Source organism: Vipera ursinii (genome assembly GCF_947247035.1).
Source record: "Vipera ursinii genome assembly, chromosome: 4".
Taxonomy (NCBI): Eukaryota; Metazoa; Chordata; class Lepidosauria; order Squamata; family Viperidae; genus Vipera; species Vipera ursinii.
Window position 1 is genome coordinate 97,315,835 of NC_139514.1, and position 25,525 is coordinate 97,341,359.

Genomic DNA, 25,525 nt, shown 5'->3' on the forward strand with positions numbered 1-25,525 from the left:
TGCACCAGTGGCAAGCCACTACACAGCTTGACTTGCGGGACTGCTGCTTTAATGCAACTTTTATCTTTTTACAGTATGAATGGCTGTATGTGTCATGTGATCCTGTAAAAGTAAGTACTCCTTTAAAAGGCTATTGCAAGGATTCTATTTCATCCACCCAGATGTTTTGTAATATCTTTTCAGAATTGCATTATCCAGCTGTATTATATGTGTAAATCTTAAACAGCTAACTTATTTTCCATCAATAAGATGACTTCTTTTTTTCTTCCATATTTCTTAGGGCCCCTTTTTTCATTTCTATAAAATGTTTACTGTTGTTTATATTCTTCTGTAGTATCTTTCCTTCTTAGTTCATCACGCCATTAGTCTATATACTATATACTTTCCTAACAATATTGTGTTCCAATTTTGTGTCAGCTCAGAATTCTCACCAAGTTCCAATTCTGAGAAATTCTGGGATATTAAGTTCACACATTGGAAAAGTGTGTGAAAGGCTTTTTTGGACTATTTATTGGGACTATAGTATATATTTATCACTATCTGTAATTATCCTCCGCTTCTTCCTCAATGATTTTTTTTCCTTAAGATTGTTGATTCTCTTTTGACTTCTTTGAATTTGCCCACAGGAAGGTTAGCATTTCCCTAAATAATTAACTATGAATTTGTTGTACAGAACACTATCTTGCACTTGCTTAGTAAAAGAGGCCATCAGCAGTTAGAGGAAGGTGCAAATAACTGAAGGCAAGTCTATCATATTTTACATCTTACTGTAAAATAAATAGGTCAACAAAATGGGAAAGCCAGCACTGAACAATATTTTTCTGTGCTATTTTTTTTCTAACTCTTTTTATCTTAAATTCATCTTCCTTCTAGGTAAATATAGAACAGTGAAGAAAGTAAGTCTTATGGAAGAAAAATAATGACATTCCAAATCAAAAATCAACAATAAAACCAATGGAAGGAACAGATTTAAAATTACAACCATAATTCTTTTTATGACTGACAGTAGTGTTCCAATATCTAAGGGGCTGCCACAAAAAAGAGAGGGGTCAACTTATTCTCCAAAGCACTTGAAGGCAGGATAAAAAGCAATGGATGGAAATTAATCAAGGACAGAACCAACCTAGAACTAAGAAGAAATTTCCTGACAATTAGAACACTTAATCAGTGGAATAACTTGCCTCCAGAAATTGTGGGGGCTGCAACACTGAAGGTTTTTAAGAAGAGGTTAAATAACCATTTGTCTAAAATGGTATAGGGTTTCCTGCTTAAGCATGGGGTTGGACTAGAAGACATCCAAGATCCCTTCCAACTCTGTTATTCTATTATCAAAAAATACGTCTGCTTAAAAAAATGGGCCTTATTTGTGAGAGACTATAGCATATTAAAAAGAAGAATATGTCAAAAGAAAGCATAGGATCATTCATTTAGACATGAAAGTGTGAAAAATGCCTTAAATTATAAACTCAAGTTTGTTTTTCAATCTTGAATTGATGAATTTGGAAGGAATGAGCTATGTTTCCACCTCAGAGAATCTCAGATAATATATTTCCTATTTATCTTTCTGCATCCTGACTTGTTTTTTTTAGAAATTATCATCAAGATTATATATTATTATTTAGACACTTGTACAGGTGGCACAGTGACCTAGCCATTAAGACACTGGGCTCAACTGGAAGGTTGGCTGTTTGAGACCTAAGTACTAAGTAACGGAGTAAGTTTCCATTACTTGCCCCGCCTCCTGCCAACCTAGCAGTTCAAAAGCATGTAAATGCAAGTAGATAAATAGGTACTATTTTGGTGGAAAGGTAATAGAATTCAGTGCGCCTTTGGCATGTAATCATGCCAGCCTCATGACCCCGGACACCTCTTCAGATAACGCTGGCTCTTTGGCTGTGAATCAGAGATGAGCACCACCCCCTAGAATAGGACATGACTGACCTTTCCCCCCCCCACACACACTTTTACAACAACCAGTGAAAATGGCATATATACAAGAGAGAGAGGGAGAGGGAGAGAGAGAGAGAGAGAGAGACAAACTGAGGGAAAACAGTCAGCCAACACCTTTATGGACCTTATAACATGTCACGAAATGCTAACTACACTTTTGATTTGTTCAGAAATCTTCTTTAGATTGGATATTAAGCAACATTAATAAGATGGAAAAGAAAACAAAAACTGCTTTGGCAGCAAAACCATAAAATCAGCATTGGCTACTATTTTATGACAAAGCAGATCCTCCAGAACAATTATATTTGTTTATATCCAATGAGGATTTTTTTTTAAGTTGGGATGAGCAGACCAAAACTGGTTTCTGGTGAGCTGTACTTTCTTATTTATATGTTTGTTTATTTTATTTTTTTAAAAAAGCTATAAAGTATTCTGTATACTCGATCAATTGGGAAGAGGGTATCTGTACTTATTCTTTTAAATGAATTCATGATTAGTGTGCAAAAAGCCTGCTCTTATTTACTAACACCATTTTTTTCCCAAAGCTAATGATGGAATAAATTCTCTGCCATATCTACATGGATAACTCTGTTTCAGCTGCCTGCACTGCAAATTGCTTTTTTGAAAACGGACAAAAAATGGTTGGAGTTTGTTAGTGTTCCAGAGCCTCTGGAAAATAAAGTCTCAGATGCAGTTGCAGCAGGATCTATAGCAGGCAATTTAATCTTATCTTTTAAAAGACAGCAGAAAAAGTGGTGAGTGATCACTATCACATTGACATAGAAGACTTTTTTTGTTATTTGAATAAATTCATAGACAAGAATTTACTATAAGGGATTAAACCCATATTTCAGAACACTGAAGCTTTCTTTATATCTTAATATTTTATGAAATGTTACCAAGGTCACGACCGAACTTATATGCCTATCCCATTTCATTTTTCTTTCTTGATATTCTGGTAAGAATCTTCCTACTTTTTAATGTTTTTTTACTTTTTGCATTTCCTATTTTTTAACGTTCCTTCACCCCCCAACTTCAGGTTAAGTTTACTGCATTTTTTTCATGAATAAATATTAAAATTCTATGAGTCTATCCCTATGACTAAAAAGTCACCTAAAAGACAAGTCCCGTCACTGGGAGGAAGAAATGTCTGTTTCCGAGATGATTAGAAACAAAATATTTACATCTGCAGCACAAACAATGCATAGCCATCATAGACTCACTATGTGTTTATTATGCCATGTAATTATATCCTGAAAATGTGAGTGCTTACAAGATGCATGATTTATGGTCACGTATACAAGTAGTCCTCAACTTACAATCATTTGTTTAGTGACCATTCAAAATTATAACGACACTGGAAAAAATGACATTGTGACTGTTGTACCATCCCTAGGGTCACATGATCAAAATTTGGATGCTTGGCAACGTTATGACGGTTGTAGTGTCCCAGGGTCATGTGATCACCTTTTACGACCTTCTGACAAGCAAAGTCGATGGGGAAGCCAGATTCCCTTAACAACTATGTTACTAACTTAACAACTGCAATGATTCACTTGTGACAAGAAAGGTTGCAAAATGGAACAAAATTCACTTAACTCTCTTCCTTAGCTACATAGATTTTGGGCTCAATTGTGATTGTACTGAGGATACCTGTATTTTATATGATTAACCTATAAAATCCTATTCAATATATAGGATATGTGATTCACGAAACAGTTCCATAGCAAGTGTGCCCTGTCCAAGAGCCTCCACTGCAAGATAATCTCAAGTCTTCCTTACAGATTAATGGATAATATGATATCCAATAAAATCAAATATAATCCTGGTTTAGCGATAGTTTAGCGATAAGCCATGGTGGCATAGTGTTTAGAATACAGCAGGGCTTTTTAACTGGTGGTACGCGTACCACCAGTGGTACGCAAGCCCCTGGCTGGTAGTACGCAAGCCCAGCCTAGCTAATTACATTGGGGGAAGGAACAAGTCAAAACGGAGCCACACAGACCTGGAGAACAGCTGGAGCTGCAGAGCTTGCCTGAATCCCCAGGATCTCTGGCGACATGTTAATTGGAGCTTCTGGTGCACGGGGAAGAGAAAAGGAAGAGGGCAGAGAGAAGAAAAGGTATAAAAGGGGCAGACCCGGCCTGTTTTCAGAGGAACAGCGAGTGGAGCAGCAAGCCAGGAGGGGTGAGTGAGCAAGTGGTGTGTTTGGGGGGTGGGGGAAGGGCTAGCAAGCCAATGGCTTTTGCCCAACTCACTTAGCAAGCAGCCTATTTTCTGCAAGCAAGTGAGGCCTGTTCGACCGTTGTTTTTTTTGCCTGTCGGCGTGGAAAGCACTCATCTCGTTTGAGCTGGGCTTCCAAACAGCAGCCGTACCATTTGCTGAAAAAGGGGTGGGGTTCCGGCACTTTTTTACAATGGAGTTTGTGGAACTAAAAAAAAGTTCAATCAGACCTTCCAACTTCTTGCGAGAAAAAGAAAAAGATCTCACAAGGAGTTGGAAGGTCTGACTGAACTTTTTTTAGTCCCACAAACTCTGTTTCCCTGCAGCAGAAGAGAAACGTCAGAGCTGGAAAGCAGGTTAGCAAAAAATGCTTTTGGGAAGTGGGGGGAGCTGCGCTGTGAGGAGAAGCAGCAAGAAACGGAGCTGCTGTTTCCAGAAGGAAGAAGGGAGACGTGGGAAAATGCAGGGCAGCAAGCAAGTGCTATTCTCTGCTCTGCATCCCTGCGCAGAGCTATTCTGTTGACAAAGGACTGGCGGGGGGCTGACTGAGTTCCGGCACCTTTTTTCTTACATAAAAAGCATTGCCTATGTATATCCTTTTTTTTACTCTTTCTATCCCATCATAGCCTCTTCCATTCTTCTAACATGCTGTATCTCCATAGCATTTGCAAAATTATCTCCATAATGTTCCCTCTTTTGTGAATGCCACATTATCTTAAACCAGACATGTCAAACACAAGGCCCGGGGGCCAGATCCGGCCCGCGAAGTGGTTTCATGCGGCCCGCGAAGCCAACCTGGAAACAGTGAGGGAACGGCCCCCACTGCCTTGGCCCTGGCCCAGAGACCCTCCTCCTGCCAGAGACCCTCAGGTCTGTCCCACTTCTGCCCAGGCCCCCATAGGCACCCTTGATGCAAACGATGTAGAGCTGGCCATGCCCACCCAGTAGGCCACGCCCACCCAGGCCACACCCACCCATCCCCTTGAGGGCAACCGCAATGCTGATGCGGCCCTCAATGAAATTGAGTTTGACACCCCTGTCTTAAACGTACCCCTTTCCTCAACTTTCCACCAAATTTCCTTTCTGCACCTGTTCTTTTCATCCTATTTCATTCCTCATCAGTTCCCTTTTCATACCTGTATTTGTACACAAATAGTAACAGGTTGTCAACCATTTATGCAGGCTCAGACCTTATTGTCACAGAGTGTGCATGCATGAGCAACCACACATATGCTTTATTTTTATCTTGCATGGAAACATTTGTTGTTCCATCGGAGATTCAGCAAGACACATAGCACCATTTACAAGGATTGATGGGTAACTGCCCTTACTGCACATATTTTTTCAACCTATTATAAAAACCATGTATTTTCAACAATAACAAAAGAAAATGCCTGCATGTTTATGTGTGCTTCTGCATTCATCAGACACTGCTGTATATGCTTTTGTAATTTTTGTAATTTTCACCTATTTCTTCCCATTCTCTTAAAGACAACATTTTTGACAACATGTACACATACCATGTCATTGGAATATGAAGCACAGTGCAGGGCATTGTACACTTTGTGTGGATTCAGACAGTTTCATCTCAGGCCAAAGGAATACATATCACACGTGGCACACAACCTTCCTCCCTTCCTAGACTAACTGAACCCTGGTCAAGACACACTGATATGTACACACACACACAAACACACACACACACACACACACACACAGAGAGAGAGAGAGAGAGAGAGAGAGAGAGAGAGAGAGAGAGACAGACAGACAGACAGACAGAGACAGAGACAGAGACAGAGACAGAGACAGAGACAGAGACAGAGACAGAGACAGAGAGATATGTACATAACAGCTTGGTGTCGTCTGCAAATTTGATGAGTTCCCAATCTATCCCCTTGTCCAAATCATTGATGAATATGTTGAAGAGCCCAGGACCCAGAACAGAGCCCTGGGGCCCCCCACTACAAGGAAAGAAGGAAGGGACAATGGGAGAGAGGGAGGGAAGCAAGGCACCCACCCCAATCCCACCCCAGTCTCTGGTGGAGACCAGATACCCATGGATCCCCCTCACGGGCACCCCACAACCTGAGTGATGAGCTGGCCACACACCCCGGCCATTGACTTCGCTTGTCAAAAAGTTGCAAAATGTGATCACATGATCCTGGGGATGTGTTCTGTACCAGCCTGCTACCGGCCTTGCAGAAAGGCAACCCCTGTACAAACGGCAGAGGCTGGAACGTCTGAGGCTGGAAAACGTCTGCCAAGTTTAATTCACAAACAAACAACAGAACAAGAAACAAGATACCGGAACTTTGATCCTCAAACGGAGCGGTTGCTTTCAGCAACCAGCCCTTCCCCAAACACTCCCTTTATTAGAGTTCAGGGCATGGCCTCCCTGTGCCTCCTTCCGAGGAGTCCCACAGCCTTTCTCTGCTTGCTTCTACTGGTCTGCCTCCTGCGTCGGGCGTCCTTGAACAGGGCCAGCTGTGGGTCCTCTTCATCTGCACTGTCGGCCTCTCGCAGCTGAGTCTCCACCAAGCCAGAGGGGCCTGGCTGGGGGCTCTGCGAAGCCTCCAAGCCATCATCAGCAAGTTCGTCTTCAACACCCTCCTCCTCCCCCTCGTCTGAGTCATCCGAGACATCCGAGCCGGCTGCCGGACCCACAGGCTGACCCTGAATCACAACAGGATGCTGCAACAGTCATAAGTGTGAAAAATGGTCATAAGTCACTTTTTCCAGTGCCGTTGTAACTTTGAACAGTCACTAAGTGAATTGTTGTAAGTCGAGGACTACCTGTACTTTATCATTTTTTTTCCTTTTTTGGGGGGGTCAGGTTTTTGACACCTTGCTGGGTGACTGGTGGTACTCAGATATTGCCTTATCTTGAAAGTGGTACAATGGGTGAAAAGGTTGAAAAGCCCTGGAGTACAGTACTGCAGGCTACTTCTGCTGAGTGCCAGCTAACTGCAGTTTGGCAGTTCGATTCTCACCGGCTCAAGATTGACTCAGCCTTCCATCCTTCCGAGATCGGTAAAATGAGGACCCAGATTGTGGGGGGCAATATGCTGACTCTGTAAACTGCTTAGAGGGCCTGTAAATGTTCATAGTTACAACAGTGATCAAAAACTAATTTTACAACCAATCCTCTCATTTATGACTTTCATAAGTCTCTAAAGAAAGAAAAGCTGAAATAAGATCATAAGCACAGTCGCAGTTTCACTTAGCAACTACTTCATTTAATAACCAAGTTGCTACTCTCAGTTGTGGTTGCTAAATGAGAACTTCTTCTTGTTTCAGAGTGACTATAATCTTGGATTTCCTCAAACTAGAGGGAATTTCTTTTGTGCTGCACAAAGCACTCTAACCCTCTTTGTTAAGTGTTTGGAGCACATTTAATGTAACTAATACCTCCTTTTGCCCATTGAGTGTGACACAATCTAAAAAGATTCCTTTCCCTGGCATAATACATTGAATCAATGAATTAACCAAATGCTATTTATTCATACATCCACTGAATCATAAACTAACCAAGCAGATATAAATTAGCAAGCAAACAGAAATCAAAGGCTAAAACTAAACTAGCTTAGCATATGCATAAATACGACTATTACTTCTTTAGCTGACCTTGGTGAGTGTGCTGTACAAAACCAGTCAACTGTGTGAAATAAAGGGGAAATGGGCTCATGGGCACCATTAAGCATCTTGTATAGTAAGATTTACAGAACTCTTAAATTCTCATCTAGCTAAATTTGGTTACTGTTCATTCCCAGTGAAGATAAGTTAATTGCAGCAAAGGCCGTTGATTTTGAGCATGATTAGCTTTTGCTGGAGCCTTTCCATTATTTTATCATTGTCATAGCAATGAGATTAAAAGGGAGACTGAAAAAAATGCATAGAAATGTCATCAAAGCTTATTCAAAATGTTTCTACTATATTTTCACATCTACTATTGACATAGGGAATATGGTAGCATCTAAAACACAATAAGGAATATTATAGGCAGAATCCATATTCCCAAAGTATACTACTTTCATCAATATAGTTTATAAAAATGCCATTAAAATTATATGCTTTCCATTTCCTATCTGATAACAGCAACTAGGAAGATGTATTAATTACTATATGTAACAAAACTCAACATTCTAGAGCAGGCATGTCAAACTCACGCCGTCACGTGATGTTGTGCGACGTATCGCGACTTTTTCCCCATTGCCAGCAATGGGGAGGGCGCGGTTTCGTCGTGATGCATCTGGCCCACAGGCCGGCAATTTGACATGCCTGTTCTAGAGAACGTTGTATCAGACTGGGTGATCCACCTCTTTCCTTTCCAATTCTGCAGAACATTATGACTGGATCTCAGAATGTGCTATCATTTTGAATCCTTGATAATTAAATAAGTGTAAGTAGCTTATTTCATTCTCTCAGAAAACCTTAATGAATACTTAAGAAAGTTGTGAAAACAGAAGTTGAAAAGACATGTACACACACACAAAATCACATGTTGAACCCTATGGAAATTATGCCGGAATCAAATTTTCTAACTTTTTCTCTGCTTCTAATTCCTTGTTCATAGTTTCTTCTGCAGTTTTTTTTCCAGTTCTTATTCAGAGGTAAACCAACTACTCTTTTCTCCTCTTTTTCAGTCTATTCCTTATTACATTGCATCCTTAATCAAGACAAAAGCAATTAGGACATTTATCATTTTTAGGAAGTTTGTAGAAGATAATACCACACCCACTGGGATCAAAAATACTCTAGAAATATTTACAATTATTTAAGAATTTATTTAAGTATTTATTGAATGTACATGACCCCTTATCTTAAATAAATATCTTAATTTTTATCTTGAAATCTTGGATGGCCAACAATACTAATGAAACCTTAAAATACAGAAAGAAATTAAAAATAACCATAATGCAATTGCCAAGGCTCAATAACAAATTTCCAATACAACTATGCCTACTTTAGGTTCACAAAACATCTTGTCCACACTTGGGAGAAGCGCTAGATTTTTTTTTCAGCTTGTCATAAACACCTGGGCTCTGAAGTGTTTTTGTAACAGTTGTGACTACTGTTCTGTCATTATTTATATATTTTTAAGTTTTGTTATTTATATAATTTTTTCAACACATTACTTAAATGAGAGGGATTTCATTATTTTAGACACTTCTTTGACAAGTTAATGTTGTGTGAGGATTCAGAAACAAGAACTATATAGCAATATGTAATAATATATGAAAACTAAATATACAATTTGGAAAGATGATCCTATGTATGAACAAGACTGATTTGGCTAGCCCAGGGGTAGGCAACCTCAGCTCATTTATGACTCGTGGACTTCCAACTCCCAGAATTCCTGAGCCAGCATAGCTGGGTCAGGAATTCTGGAAGTCCACGAGTCATAAACGAGCCAAGGTTGTCTACCCCTGGGCTAGACGTTTATAGCACCATCATACAAAGAAATTAGACACATGGATCAAATTATAGGATTCTAAAACGAGATATATTGGCCTGAATTGCTATAATGAAGGAAATAGTTGTTGGCTAAGGTTTACTATATTTGTGTAGTAATAGTTCACCCTGATATTTCTATATGATATCCCTAAACTAATTTATTTTATTCATTGAAATACATCAAATATCAAAAAGAATTCAGCAATAACAAAAATGTAACCATTAATAATATTATTACTTTTATTATACACTTGAAGGAATCTTGGATTCAGAGCAATTGAAAGTCAAGAATGAGCTCAATAAACCATTAATGATTTCTAATTAATGTATTTGGGGGATCCTGGAGCTATGTGCACAACATATGCAAGATGAGTGGCATACATACATACATACATACATACATATTATTTTGCAGGACAAGATTGAAATTTCCAGTTTTAATTTTCAACAAAATTACTTTATTTGTATCCTGCATTTATTATTTTTAACAAATAACTCAAGCAGAAAGCCATTTCATCCAAATGTAGAGGTGTAGTTTTTTGGTCATAAACTAACAACAACAAAACCTCACTGGAGCAAACCTGTTTGTCATCCACAGCTCCCTTGGTAGGGGTACAATGAAAATTCTGTTATACCGGTACATAAAATATGAGAGGAGTCAGTAAAGTATTATTCCCTGCTATATATACAATACCGTATATAACTGGCTAGCTGGCTGCTTACAACCTTACTTTGAGGTTATGTCCCAACCTCAGTAATTTAGTGATTCATACTTTGAGCACTGTTTGACTGGACTACTGCAATGTGCTTTACATGGAGCTGCTTTTGAAGAAGACCCAGAAGCTGCAGCTGGTATGAAATATACTAGTGACAAGATTACCAGCAAAGATGCCCTGCCAATATAAAATGATTAAATAAGCTTTGTTGGTTATCGAAACTCTTCCAATTCCATTTCAGAGTACTAGTCATTATGTTTAAAGTCTAAACAATGCAGCAACAGAACACATTTGCCAACCTCTTGCTACCATTGAATCTGTTTGTCTGGTCCAGTTGAAAGGACTACAGAAGGGTCTCCTCTCCTGGTTAGAGTCACAGGTCATAAGCAAGATGGCAGGTCTTCTCTAATAGGCCCCACCTCATGCAATACTCTTCCTGCAGAAGTGTCTGAAAGCTCCACCATACTGCAATATGCTTATCTATTTTAACCCTATGTGCTTTTCCTTTCAGTTGACTGTAAGCACCTCTCTTGGTTTTATATTGGGTTCCAGCTCTGCTTGTGTGGTTAATTATATGTTTTTGATTCAGATATATGGATTGTTTCAGATTTAGTTATTTATTCTATTTTTAGTTTAATGTTGTAAACCACGCTCCTTTGGGATTGAACTGGGTTATAAATACTGTAAAATAAATGATATATTCTATAAACATTTTTCTCATTTCTTTCTAATCCATGAACAAGAGCTAAACTAAAATGTTTAATTGTTCCATGAACTACCATTTTTTTAAAAAAAAACACACCCTAATTATATAGAAATTGTGATTAATTGGCTCTTAAACAGGATTTCCCATCAAAGATGCAAGTGTTTTATATAATTTCCCACTAATCATCTGTTCACTATTTGTAGACAAAAATAAAATAGAAATTTCTGTATACTGCACATTTCCAGTGTGGGTATCTCTTTCAAATAACACCCCAGTCTAGCCCATGATAGCTATATACAACAATGACATGCACAATGTACAATATACCTGCATGGCAATATATTTTTGGTCTTTGGATATCAGTTACTGATATATTCTCTATCTGGAACATCAAATAAATGCAGGTAATGATGTTTCTTTTGTGTGTCTCACAAAGAAAAGATTAATACAGACCCATATCTAATTTTTCATTTCATGACATTAGCCATTCAGAATACATTATTATGCATCATTCTGATAGTGTTAGGGGCTGTATATTTTTCATTGATACTGTATTTTAAAAATTAAATTGTTAGTTACCTGCATTTATGCACATTAAAGCTTTGTTAGCTTCAAATGGACTTTATTAATGAGAAATGATGGCCCAAATAACAGCCATTGGTTGGTACAAAGAGGCAGTATCTAAAATGATACCTTTTGTTCATTCCCCAAGCTCTAATTTTAGAAATGCTATTTGTTAGATGTGATGACACTATTATTCAGAAGTACTTTCAACGGAGTCCTATCATCTGTGCTTTCATCTCTCTCTGGTGGTCTTATGTGCCGATATGTTCGATTTCACAGCCCATTACATCCAAATCAAATAACCCAGTCATAAAGTTGACTTTGCAATATACACTGTAAAGATATTTTGAAAATTAATCACCATATAAAAATAGAACGTGAGTGAAGATTATCAACAACAAAAAATCTTTGTACATGCATGGATACATAGGGTATATGTGCAGTGGTGGGATTCAGCCAGCTCGCACCACTTCGGCAGAACCGATAGCTAATTTTTTGTTACCCAGGCCCAGAATGGACTTCCGGAAGCAGCATCCACACAGAGAACCGGTTATTCACACATTTGAATCCCACTACTGTATTCTCTCTCTCTTCTCTCTCTCTCCCTCCCTCCCTCTCTCATTTTCTAATAATTAACCATGTCCTACTTTAGTCTTTAGAACAATGCTTTACTAATAAAGTAGTTTGGCAACAAAATCCTATATTCAGAAAGAATCCCAGAGGCTATAGAAAACTGCAGTATAGTATTTTTTTAACATCTACACTGCATGCTTTGAGATAATATAACCTCCAAGAAAACGTCTAATACTGCAACAGTGCCTTTTTTATTGTCCTTAGGCAATTTTAGAAAAACCAAAAGACTATTTCTCATTAAATTAAATCACATTGCAAACAGGAAGGTGAGGAAAATAAAAAATATAATGCAGAACACAGATAAATGTATCCAACTGACCTCAGTTGAACTCTCAGAAAACTAAGCTAGTTGACTCTGATTAATACTTGCTAAGATATCAGTTACGAATTTTAATGCTGTACACTAGACTAGGAAGTCTAAAAAACACCCTAGAAGAAAATAACCCTTCCATGATGCTGGCAGGAGAACAGCATGGATGTAAGGGTTGGGAGATTTAATAGTTTAGTTTGGAGCCTATTGGGAAAGATTCCTATTGTTTTTATTGGTTGTTCTGAGCCACCTAGAATCACCTTTGTGAGATAGGTGGCTATGTAGTTTCAATGAATGAATGAATGAATTTGATGAATTCACTAGGAGTTGAGCTCAACTTGTGGAGTTTATAAAAAGCACATTCTTTATTATGAACCATTTAATAGGAAGCCCAGATAGCATCATTAAACAAAAACATAAATTAACAAATTACTAGAACAATATACTTACTTTAAAAACAAAATGATATGAATGGTTAATTTATACATGTAAGATTGTGTAATTGTGGAAAGAAAAAAATTCAAGAGGCAAAAACAATCTTATCTGCAACACTTGTTTGATAGTTTTAGCCAATTATGTACTGAAGTGTCAGTAAAATATATTCCCAGAGGATGTAGATTATTTGGCATTATGTAGATACTCAACTGCTATATACTGTCATATAGCAAAGTTTTTTGTGGGATGTGATTCCTCAGAAGTAATCAGAAGTATTTCCCCAGAAGTAATCAGCTCCTTGGAGTGCCATTTTCCCCTCATATGTATTATTCTATATGGAATTTCTCATGTGAGCGACTAGATGTTTTATTTGAAACGTAAGTTACACAAAGGGTGCATAGGACATTCAAGAAAATAGTGCCATTGTAAATATGCAACCAGGTACCTGTTTTTTCCCCCCAACAAGATAGTATTTTCAGTGAACTTAAACTTCTTTAAGAAAAATGTTATCAATTGGTCATTTAAGAAAGATGCAAATGAAACTAGTAAAATGTTCTCATTTCAATTTCCTAATATACAGTAATTAACTGCTTAAATGTTATCCTAGAATCAAATGGTGACTGGATTAAGGCTGCAATCTTGCACACTTATCTGGGAGAAACCTTCTGTAGCAACTAATCTAAAGTGCAAATTATACTACCTACCTAGGAATTATCCCCATTAAAGTCAATGGAATTTACTTCCAAATAAATACAAGAAAACTGCACAAAGTTTGTTTAATTGTATTTAATTACTATATTTTAAAATATTAAAAAGTTAATCATACTTTTAATCATTAACAATGACAGGTAAAACTTGACTGAAAACTATTTAACAATCTGGGTAGATCTCTGGTCTATTCAAGGATTTATTGTACAAGAAAATGATTTTTGATTATAGCTTAGCAGTGTGGCTGAGAAGATTTTCTATATTAATAATTGCAACTGTGATGATTCAATTAGGATAAAAGATCAACAGAAACAATAATAAAATGTAAGCACATTTGTTTTATTATTGTCATTAAATTATGTTGGGCTTTCCTTCAATTGTTGTTCACAACTATTCTCTTGCATTCCAACCTAATCCTAACATAGTTCCATGAAATGATGAAAAGTTTCAGCACATAAGATAACACACTTACATCTACTAAAATCAGTGAAATCATTAGTAACTTAAATATTTAATTTCTAATTATCATTCAATTCATTAGGTCAGCTCAGATTCTTCACCAATCAAGATCTAATTACTGAATTAAGTTGATCTGGTTTGCTCCTTCACAACATACCGTACATTGTTTAAAACAGGTTCTGATCATACTTGATCAATAAAACTGGTCACACAACCTGTGGACTTGGAAAATGATCTGGCTTGTGATGAGCTTAAGACATTTGCAAAACAACCTTTTTTCCTTACAAGCAATAAAAATGTATCAAAATAAAACTTACGCATGAATAGTTGTTTATATAACTGCTATGATATATGATTAGAGAAAATATTTGTCAATATTTTTCCATTTTTAAAATTCATGTTTTGGAGAACAATGATTTTTGTTTCTAAAGTTAAATCACATCTAAGTCATCATATTGAGGAAGCAAATATACTTTAATATTGTAAAAAACAAGGGATATGGTCATATTGTCATAGCTACTAGATTTACTATTTAAAACAAAAGAGTTAAAAAGAAAAAGAACCAAACATTTTATAAATGGTTTCTATGAATATTCTCTATAAATGTTCTATATTTGAATACAGAAATACAAAAAAGGGAATGTCTTGAATGAAGGTGAAATGAATAAATTACAGTATTACACTAATATACATTTAATGTTTTCATCTTTGTTATCTTTTGAAGTGATAGTACATGGCTGAAGAAGGATTTCCTAACAGACAATTAATCAGCTTTATGACTTGGACATGTTGGATTTCCTGCTTTTTAACATAGTCACTGTACATTTTAAGTTACTTTTATTTAAGACCATTATTGACATAATAAATATTATGATTTAAGGCTAGCAATTCATTCACTTTAATTTTATAGATATATTATTGAATACATTTCTTCTTTCATTGGGTAATCTTAAGCAAATATAGATATAATACATATCTCATCTCCATACCTAAACCCTGAAAGCATATGCCATTAGTGTCATTTTATTCTATAAAAATACAGAATGTTGTATTATTAAGTTGCATGTCATAGATTAACCATGACAAATATAACATTTTATAAGAAATCTTTCTTACAACTTTCAAAATAAAAATTATACAAAATTGCTAAGCCTTCCAATGCCTGTTATAAAGTAAGAAACGTGGTTACAAATTGATCCATTATTGTTGCTTTGTTGACAAAATTGCTATTAAGCAGGCACAGAATTTAGCAACTATAAACATCACTATTCTATCTGTATTTTATTTCAACAATCTGTAACAATCTGTTTAGTATTCTATATACAGTAGCTGTTAGCTATGCCATTGTTAAATCACACTTGTAATGAAAGTGCAAAGCTTTAAAACTCTTTTTATTCTTGATCTATTCATTTAAAGACATTCTTTTAGTCTTCCTTACACTACTAAAACTTCTTAAGTATAATTTATGCACTAAGTAAGATACCAATTATGAAGTATGGATTGCTTTCTTAGCCAAGGAAAACATTTTAGTATTGCTCTCTAGTACGTTTGGTAATTTGATCAATACATTGTTTTACACATAAAGGAGAAATTAAGAAATCATGCAGAATTTTCAAATAAAACAGGGAAAACATCTTGGGAGAAATCAAGGACATTTTCTTTGGACATGGATAATATGAACATTGACCCTTTGCAACCAGAATAGGAAATTCTCTAAACCACAAGAGCAGCTTGTTTATCACACCTCTTTATAAGATATGCTTATGTTTTGGTCAAATTCATTTGTACAATGAGAATATATAAGCCAGCATTTCTGCCCCACCCCTACTATGCACTGAACTGTGAACACAGAGAGAGCATGATAGAGAAAAACAAAAATACACAACATCTGGTATATCAGCTTGTCTAAAGATTCCCTAAATTATAGCTCTTTGCCATGGAAGATCATCTTGGTGATTGCACAGGTGAAAAGAAATACAAAATAATAAATTGAACGTGAGGTGGAAACCACATAGTGTTGTATTGTTCACAGAAAGGGAAGAAATGGAATAAAATGAATATAAACTGAAGAGGAAGAGGCAAGTGTTAGGGGGGTATCCCAAAATCTGGTAGAGTATCCCAGAATGCAAAGGAAGACTATCACTAAAAGTCAACATAATCAGAGTGAGCCAGCCATAACATGCAAAGACCGGTTGTTATGGAACTGGAATTTCCCTATATTTACCCATTAAGGGTTCTCCACTTCAATTTCCCTGAATACTTAAAGTTACAGTGCCATCAAATGTCTAACACATCTTATCTTGCTCACTTATTAATTTTTGAAAATCAGTCAAAATGCACTGAATGCTACATTTATTTCTCAAATTGTCACATTTTTTCATGTGCATCTTTTGGACACTTTAGTTTATCATAGATTGGGCAGCTTGTTCTCTGATCAGGCTTATTTTCCTATAAAAACTTTGTTTCCTTCTCTCCATGTAAATTGTTAGTATTGGAAAAATTAAAAATTATCTTTTACATTAGAAAAATTGCCTTCAAATAGATTTTGTTAAATTTATTCCTAATAAAACAATCTTCTGGGGGAAATGAAAGCAGTGAGGAAATCAAACATGACTGGTTTTGGAGATTTCACTTTTAAATCATATGTTTTTTCCATTACTGATTTTGTCTTACAGTACATGGTATTTTTCTCCTTTCCCCTCTCCTACAGGGCTTCAAGGTTTCTTAACCATTTTCACAAAATTGTATTGGAAACAAGTTAGAATACTGTTCATAGATCTTAAAGAGCAACATTTTCTGTTATACTTTAAGCCCTCTGAGTTTACCCAACTGAAGTAAAACATTTGGAAAAATGCTTTTTAAGCATTTTGTTCTCCATGAAAATAAAGTGGCATAAGGGATCCCATTTGCACAGTGCCACATACCTGTTCTTGGCATTAATTATTCTAAATAAGTACCAGACCCATCTTAAGCATTAGTAGCACAGTTGAGCCCATCAGAAGGCTGGGGCACAAGGCCAGACTTTTTTTTATAATTCTTTTAACTACATCAAAAGTAAATGGATTTATTGAGAGCACTTTTCCCAACCACTTCACCAAATATTGCAGCATTTGAAACACAGTACTTGTAATCAAAGTAGCCAAAACACAGACATGGTGGATGTTGTTCCCTCATTTATATAAAGTGTTATAAATACTATCAGCATCTCAGTGGTAAGCTTATTGATTATAATTAGATTTTTGTCTTTTTAATGCTATAACTATACCATTTACACACCAAATATAATTTAACAGGGAGTTTAGACATTTGTTGATATGCATGCTTATGGTGGAAAACTTGTTTCAGATTACTGCCTAATGAAAGCCAGGAGAGCCACTTCTGCCAGATTAGCACTCAATGCCTCTCTACAATGGGCACTGAGTGATCTGAAAGAGCGAATGGAATGGGAGAGCCTTTTTCCCCCCCAACTGCAAGTCCTAATGGAAGCATCAAGAAGGTATGGGGAGGTTATTTCTCTTAACTATTTGTTTGTTTCCTCATTCATTCTGTCTGTCCTTTATTAACAGGGTATAGGTAGTCCTTGGCTTAAAACGGTTTGCTTAGTGACCATTTGAAATTGTAACGGCACTGAAAAAAGTGAATTCTGACCATTTTTCACACTTATGACCATTGCAGCATCCCCATGGTCACGTGATTTACATTCAGATGCTTGGCCACTGTTTTCACTAATAATAATAATAATAATAATAATAATAATAATAATAATAATAATAATAATAATAATAATAAAAATAATAAAAATAATAAACCTTTATTGTCAAAGTACAACATGTGTACATTGAGATTAGCTGAGCCTCCCCCCCCCCGCTCTCTCCCCCCAACACACAGTGACAACAAAACCTCCATCCCACCACACTATGTGAACCAACTACACCACACTGGTTCACTATGTGAACCAACTACACCTCCCAAGTCAGGACAGTTGCAGTGCCCTGGGGTCATGTGATCCCCTTTTGCAACCTTCCCACAAGCAAACAGGGAAACCAGATTCACTTAACCACCACTTTGCCAATTTAACAACTGCACTGATTCACTTAACACATGTGGCAAGACAAGTCGTAAAATGGGGCAAAACTCACTTAAAACCCATTTCCGGCTTAGCCACATAAAGAAAGGTTGGGTTCCATTCTGGCGGTCAGTCGAAGACTACCCGTTATGTAGCCCCAACGTGAGCAAGCCACAATTCAAAACTTTCGCTTCAAAACGCACGCAGGCGCACACAAACAGATAAACAGAGAGCACACCGGCGGACATACACAAACACACACACCTTGGCGCCGCAACCTCCTCTTCTTGAGCCCAAAGATGCGGACCTTGGAGAAAATATCCACCAGGTTGCCATTGCAAAGCCCGCGGTTCTTGCTGGGGCTGTTGCGCCTCCTGTTGGCCGAGGGCCGGTCCCAGTGCTGCAAGTCGCGCGCTTGGCGCTTCTGGCGGATCAAACCGCTGGCGATGGCCGCGGCCATGGCCTCTCCGTCCCGCGCTTCCCTCGCGCGGCCGGCTCAAGCTCCGCGGAAAGGGCGCCGGGCTCGGGCTCCTCAGCCTAGGCGCGAACCCATCGCCCTACGGCCAAGGGCGAAGGACGGGAAGAGTCACGAGGTTACCCAACCTGAAGCCCTCTCAGGGCTTCGGACCGAACCGAGAGCGCAGCAACAAGCAGCAGCCAGAGCGGCTGTGGCGGGTCGTCTAGATTGCGATACTGGCCTCCGCGGCTCGGCTGGGCTCATGCCCGGTTCTCCATGGCGGCGGCGGTAATTGCCGCTTCCATCGCTCGGGTCTCCGCCGCGTCTTCCTCCTCCTCCTCCTCCTCGTCGTCAGAGCTGCCGCCGAGTGCTTCGGAAAGCAGCATCTGGAAAGTGCAGGCTTTGGCTCCTGAGAGAAAAAGACTTCATCAAGGCACTTCGGTCCCACCCTTGCCAACACCCCACCACACAGACAAACACACACATACACACACACACCCTCCCCTCCCTCTCCCTCTCCCTTCTTCCCCAAGGCAACCGAGGGAGGGGATTTGTCCTTGGGGCGTGGGTGGGGAGTTAAAAGCGGGGCGATTCCCCCCACCCAACACAAAACAGCAACAACGAGCGGTTTGGGAAACGAGGAGGCGAGAACAAGCTAACGAGGTGGGAGGGGGGGGGAGAGAGAGAGAGAGGCTGAAAAGGCTCGGCCGACGGCAACTGCCCGTCGCCAAGAGAGAGCTACAGGCAGCCTCCCTTTAGCCTGCCAGCGGGGCTTTTGTGATCGCCGCTCAGCGCGCGTGCGAGAAGCGCGAGGCGGGAGAGAAAGAAGGTGCCCGGCGGGGGGGGAGGGGAAAGGAGGCAGAGCGCGCCAAAAACGTGGGTGTGGGAGAGCGAGGTCGCGTGGCGGCTGCTGAGGTGAGGCGGGGGGGGGGTGGAAAGAGAGAGGGAGACGAGAAAGCAGCTGCTCTTGAGGGAAGGAAATGAGGTGCGAGAAAAGAGAGCTGCGGAGCCCTCAGGGAAGCGAAGTTGTAATATCTGCCGTCTGGGTTTTTTCCTCCCTCTGCTCCGGAAAGTCTCCCCCGTTGGGACTAAAGCCCCCCCCCCGCCCACCAGCCCAACTGTCGTCCCGAACCCTGCCTTCCTCTTGCATCCCGCGTCGCTCGACACGATCGGACCCAGCTTTGACCTTCCGGACGGGGAAAGGTGACTCCTGTGGAAAGGCGCCTCGGCAGCCGTGACAACAAAGAGCGATGCGTGGCGGTGTCGGGAGCAAATCGGCCCTCGTGGCTTCGCTTCCTTCCGCGCCGGCCTCCTGGGTAGATCCCCGGCAGGGCGGCACCTGTCTCCCGGGAGCGCTCTACGGTAGCTGCGGGGCTACCCTGCCGGGGCTTGACAGCAGTTCCAAGGGCCGAAGAGCCTTGGGCTGCCTTTGGATATCCAGGTGCCCGGTTCCTCCGTTGCTAGACTGCAGTAGAAGTCACTACATCTGGGCGGTAGGATTTGGGAGGGGTGTGATCCTCCCCAAAACCCAACTGCCCAATTTTTAACATCAATTTCGCCCGATTCTTTCTGCGTTCTGTCTTCATCTTTGCTTGGAGCCGCTGCTACTTTTCGCGTGTGTGAATTACCTCAGAATCAAGTAGGACGAGAAGGAAAAGAAAGGAGGGGAGGGAGCCACTTTCTTTTTGCTCCAGTTCACGCCTGCTTTCAGATCCTATTTTCCTAGACTACATAACTGTCTAATATCCACAAATTGAACCTTGGCTCCTGATCTGTCAGGAATTGTTTGGTTCTGGTAAGAAGAAGAAGAAGAAAAGGGAGGGACACATGGTAATCATTTGAGAGGAAAACATTTAGAGTGGGAGAAAAAGAGCAAAACGTGAGGGGGGGGAATCTAAAAATTTTAGTACAGGAACAAAATAAGCACATTTATAGTTTTAAAAAGCAACATGTACATACCTACATTGTACAAAAGGCATAATCTCTCTAAATAGACAAAATAAAGATGTACCAGGGGTAGAAATAAATCTATTGCAATAATAGTCAAACATGTACTTCTCAACTTACAAACATCTCTGTTCAACTATACAGCTGGCAGTCAAGAAATTTTAAGAGATCATTATTATATCAGCTAAATTAACCATTTTGGATTTTTAAGGCTGGATTTTTTTTAAAAAAAGTTCAGTGATTATTTATGACAAGTGCTGAAGCAAATAATTTTAATTAGTTCACACTACAGTGAAATAGTCTGTTTGCTACAGATCATCAAGTTATCAAGACAAAAAAGATGTGCTAGTTTATCTACAGTATAAACAAAGTGTGGTTGACTGGTGTGTTTCCCCCCCCCTCCTTCTTTTGGCACTTTTGTGTGCAATTAAAGATACAGAAAACCTCGACAACATTTGGGCATCTCTTATTGGCCTAATCCAAAGATATCCTAGTCCACCACACAGACTTCCCACTAACAATATGTCATAAGCGTTAGAATTATATAGTCTGAGAAACAGTGCACAAAATTCTTTTGTTGCTATGCAAAGATAACATTAATTAAATCAGCTGCTAGTAGATGTGGCTGCACTGAACAAGGCAGATTTGAAGTTGTGTTAATTGTAAAGATGGCCACCTAGAAGAATCACACATGAACTTTTTTTTTCCATGTGAACATCCAGATTGCTAATACTGAACAAAAAGGTAGGAGGCATTTGTCCTGTAAATGTACACCCAGTTAACATGGCTCTAAGTGTCATACATGAAAATGAATTTCGATGCATCCAGAAATCTATAGCTTCATATGCTTATCATCCAAATCATTTGATTGGAATGCAAGATGCATTTTGATTTTATACATAATTTTTCTTCAAACATACTTGTATGAAATGCTTATAGATTGTATCAGTACCACACAAATGCACTGCCAAGGCCAAAATTTTCCAAATATAAATTGCAGACATTTTAATTTTAGCTAAATGTTTTTTTGACTTTAATAATAATAACCAGTAATCTTCCCAAACTTTTAATGCACAAAATAGTGCACTAGCAATTTACTACCCTATGAAATGGCAGCAATATAAACTATAGAAATAAATAACTCTTTTTATTTTAATTTTTGTTCCCCAGGTTTGCTTGCTTTCTCTAAGGTCAACATGGGAAAAATAGTATTATCCCTCTAAATTTTAAAATGGCACTAAATTCAATACAACTACTTATATTGGGAGTTTATTTTAGAGCAGGGGTGTCAAACTGCTGGCCCGCAGGTCGGATGTGTCATGCCAAAACTGCGCCCACCCCATTGCTGGCAATGAAAAAAAAGTGAGATACATCGCGATACATCATGTGACATTGCGAGTTTGACACCCGTTTTAGAGATTCTTTCAGAACAAGGGATTATTTACAATAGCTTTAATAGCTATATATCTATATTATGCTGTATTGCTATTATCCTTTTCATCTTTCTCATCTTTCCTGTTATATTATTATCTTATGATTTATTATTTGTTGTTTGTACCTTATAATGTAAGGGACGCGGTGGCTCAGTGGGTTAGGACGCTGAGCTTGTCGATCAGAAGGTCGGCAGTTTGGCGGGTCGAATTCCGAGTGCCGCATAACAGAGTGAGCGCCTGTTACTCGTCCCAGCTTCTGCCAACCTAGCAGTTCGAAAGCACGTAAAAATGCAAGTAGAAAAATAGGGACCACTACGGTGGGAAGGTAACAGTGTTCCGTGTGCCTTTGGCGTCTAGTCATGCCAGCCACATGACCATGGAGACGTCCTTGGACAAACACTGGCTCTTCAGCTTTGAAACGGAGATGAGCACCGGCCCCTAGAGTCGGAAACGACTAGCATGCATGTGTGGGGGAACCTTTACCTTTACCTTTACCTTATAATGTATTATTGTAACTATGATTTATGATCTATGACTTATCACTTTGTTTTTTGTATATACACTGAGAGCTTGTGCACCAGAGCCAAATTCCTTGTGTGTCCAATCATACTTGGCCAATAAAGAATATTCTGTTCTGTTCTATTAAGACAACAATTGGCATTGCTGGCATTTTACAGTGCTTGTCAAACCTGTACTTTACCTGGAACTATATTAAGGAGTCAGTTTGTTGTAGCGATTAAGGCACCAGCTGGAATCTTGAAGGCCAAGAGTTCTAGTCCCACCTTAGGCACAAAGCCAACTGGGTAACCTTGGGCCAATCACTTTTTCTCAGCCCTGGGAAGCAGGCAATAATAGCAAACCACTTCTGAAATCTTGCCAAAAAACTGCAACAACTAAATATTTATTGAACTGCAGCATAATTATTAATTCTTAAGATGAATGTTTTATGCTTAAATAGAACGTTACATATGAATGGAAGCTTTGAAGGAATTTCCAGTGTTCTTCTGTTCTGGAAAAACAATTCACTTTGATCAGGACCTTCACAGAGGAAACCAAATAGGAAACTAATCTTCAATTTGCAAAACGTAATAAAGACTATTTAAACCTAATTCCTCAATTTAAGACAAAAACAGGAAATTAACCATACAGTCTAATAGTATCAGGAGCAGGAAGTAAATCACAGTTGCCTTCCATCTAGGATTTAAGTGCATACTGCAGACATTTACTCCTTAAAAGTCTTTGAATATTTTCATCCCTTTGTAAAAACAACCAAAAACAGAATTATAATAATGAAGAGATAATTATTATAGGATGCTTTGTCTAATATTTATACATATGTATAATATTAAAGGTAAAGGTTCCCCTGCACATGCATGCTAGTCGTTTCCGACTCTAGGTTCCGGTGCTCATCTCCGTTTCAAAGCCGAAGAGCCAGCGCTTGTCCAAGGATGTCTCCGTGGTCATGTGGCCGGCATGACTAGACACCAGAGGCACACGGAACGCTGTTACCTTCCCACCGGAGTGGTCCCTATTTTTCTACTTGCATTTTTACGTGCTTTCGAACTGCTAGGTTGGCAGAAGCTGGGACAAGTAACAGGCGCTCACTCTGTTAACGCAGCACTCAGGATTTGACCCGCCAAACTGCTGACCTTCTGATCGACAAGCTCAGCGTCCTAACACACTGAGCCACCGCGTCCCTTTGTATAATATTATGCCAGTAATATTCTAGATATTAAATAAATAATCCATGAATTATAATGAGGAATACTTATGTCTCCTTTAGCCTTTCTGTTTCCCTTGTATATAAGAAATCCATACCTATACACCAGTATTTGGCATGGCAAGGTGAAGTTGAAATTGAATTGTTTTATAACAGCTTTTACACATTAAAGAAGAAGACATTTTAAGGATATTGATGAACAATTCTTTACTTGTAGAATTTTCATGCAAGACAGAGAATAAAATCAAACATCAAGGAACTGTAATGGGTTTTTCACCAAATAATGAATTAAGTGGATATGTAGGTTGGTATATCTGTAAATTTCACCTGCAGGAAAACTACTAATAAACCACCAATAGAAAATCTAATCTCTATACTAGAGCCATATTATTTAATCAGGTGGTCTTGCAGTTACCATAAGTGATGTATATATCAGTTACTAATGGTAAGCTTCTTCTCTACTTCTTCCTCATTTTATTTATTCTATATTATTCCTCTTAGGAAACATTGTGACTTTAGTTACATAAAATTCAGTTTATATATCTGATACTGTATGAAAAATTCATGATGCGTATTAATGAGAAAATAATGTGGGGTAGAAAATGATGCAAAACAAAACAAGCATTGAAATTGAGAAATGTTTTCTTTTAAAATCATGAAGAAAAACAAATTCTTTTATAATTTGAAAATCTAGGATAGCTGTTTACAATGTTAGGTGTACCAAGGAAAACTCAAGAGAGCCATCTACTGACCTAAATCTGTGAAAAAATACATACTTCTAGCAAGAACAAAATATTGATAGGTAACACTTTTGGTTAGAACAAAGATCTTTTAACAGACTTGCGGAAGTAGAGCATATATTGTACTGATAGTCTGTGTGACCCCCAACTAAGTAGGTATTGTAATTTTAGGGCAATATTTCTACTATATAATTGAAGAACAAAATAATTTGAAAAAATATCAGTGCATCTCTTATATGATTACTGAGTAATGTAGTTCTAGACTTGCTTTATTTTTTTATTTTTATATTAATTTATATTCAGGATGAACATTTGCATATTCCACTTAAAATATATCACAGTATCCATTTTATAGCCAAATCTAGGGTACAACTAAATTGTTCCCTTTTACTGGACCAGACTCATGATTTCAAAATGTACACTTCTCAGAATATACACAACTGAAGGAAAAAAATGCAGATTGATATCTTGGAATCATTTCTTAACAATGAGGCATAAAAGGAAAAGGTAGATGGCCACATGACATGGTAAAACCATTAAATATAGAATTATTTATTGCCCAAGTGTGATTGGACACACAAGGAACTTGTCTCTGGTATATAAGCTCTCAGTGTACATACAAACAACAAAGTGATAGGTCATAAATCATAGTTACAATCAATCATAACAAGGGATAATTCATAAGATAATAGGGGAAGATAGTAAGAAAGATGAGAAGATGAGAAAAATGGGAAGTTGAGAAAGAAGATGAGAAGGATAACAGCAATATAACCAACTATATGGGTAACATCTTTAGGCCCAAGACACAGCTGTGGGAATTAACTGTTCAGCAGAGTGTTGGCACAGGAAAAACTCTGTCTAGTTGTTTTGGCATGCAGTGCCCTATAGAAGCATCCTGAGTGGAGAAGTTGAAACAGTTTATGTCCAGGATGTGAGGGGTCTGTAGATATTTTCTCAGCCCTCTTTCTGATTCATGCAATATACAGATCCACAATGGAAGGCA

The 25,525-nt window shown here is 38.4% G+C and overlaps 1 protein-coding gene across 2 annotated transcripts in view; it reads right to left on the reverse strand.

Annotated features, from left to right (window-relative positions):
- FGF14 (fibroblast growth factor 14) overlaps window positions 1-25,525 on the reverse strand; it is a gene marked incomplete at both ends in the record, with an annotated part of 341,505 nt that overhangs the window by 107,035 nt on the left and 208,945 nt on the right. The window contains one exon of one of the 2 annotated variants that reach the window (XM_083361729.1): window positions 18,490-18,685. The exons of the other annotated variant lie outside the window; for it this stretch is intronic. Within the exon in view, the coding sequence (XP_083217855.1) occupies window positions 18,490-18,685 (196 nt within the window). Of the gene's footprint in view, window positions 1-18,489; window positions 18,686-25,525 lie in introns of those variants that run through there. 2 annotated transcript variants of the gene reach the window in all.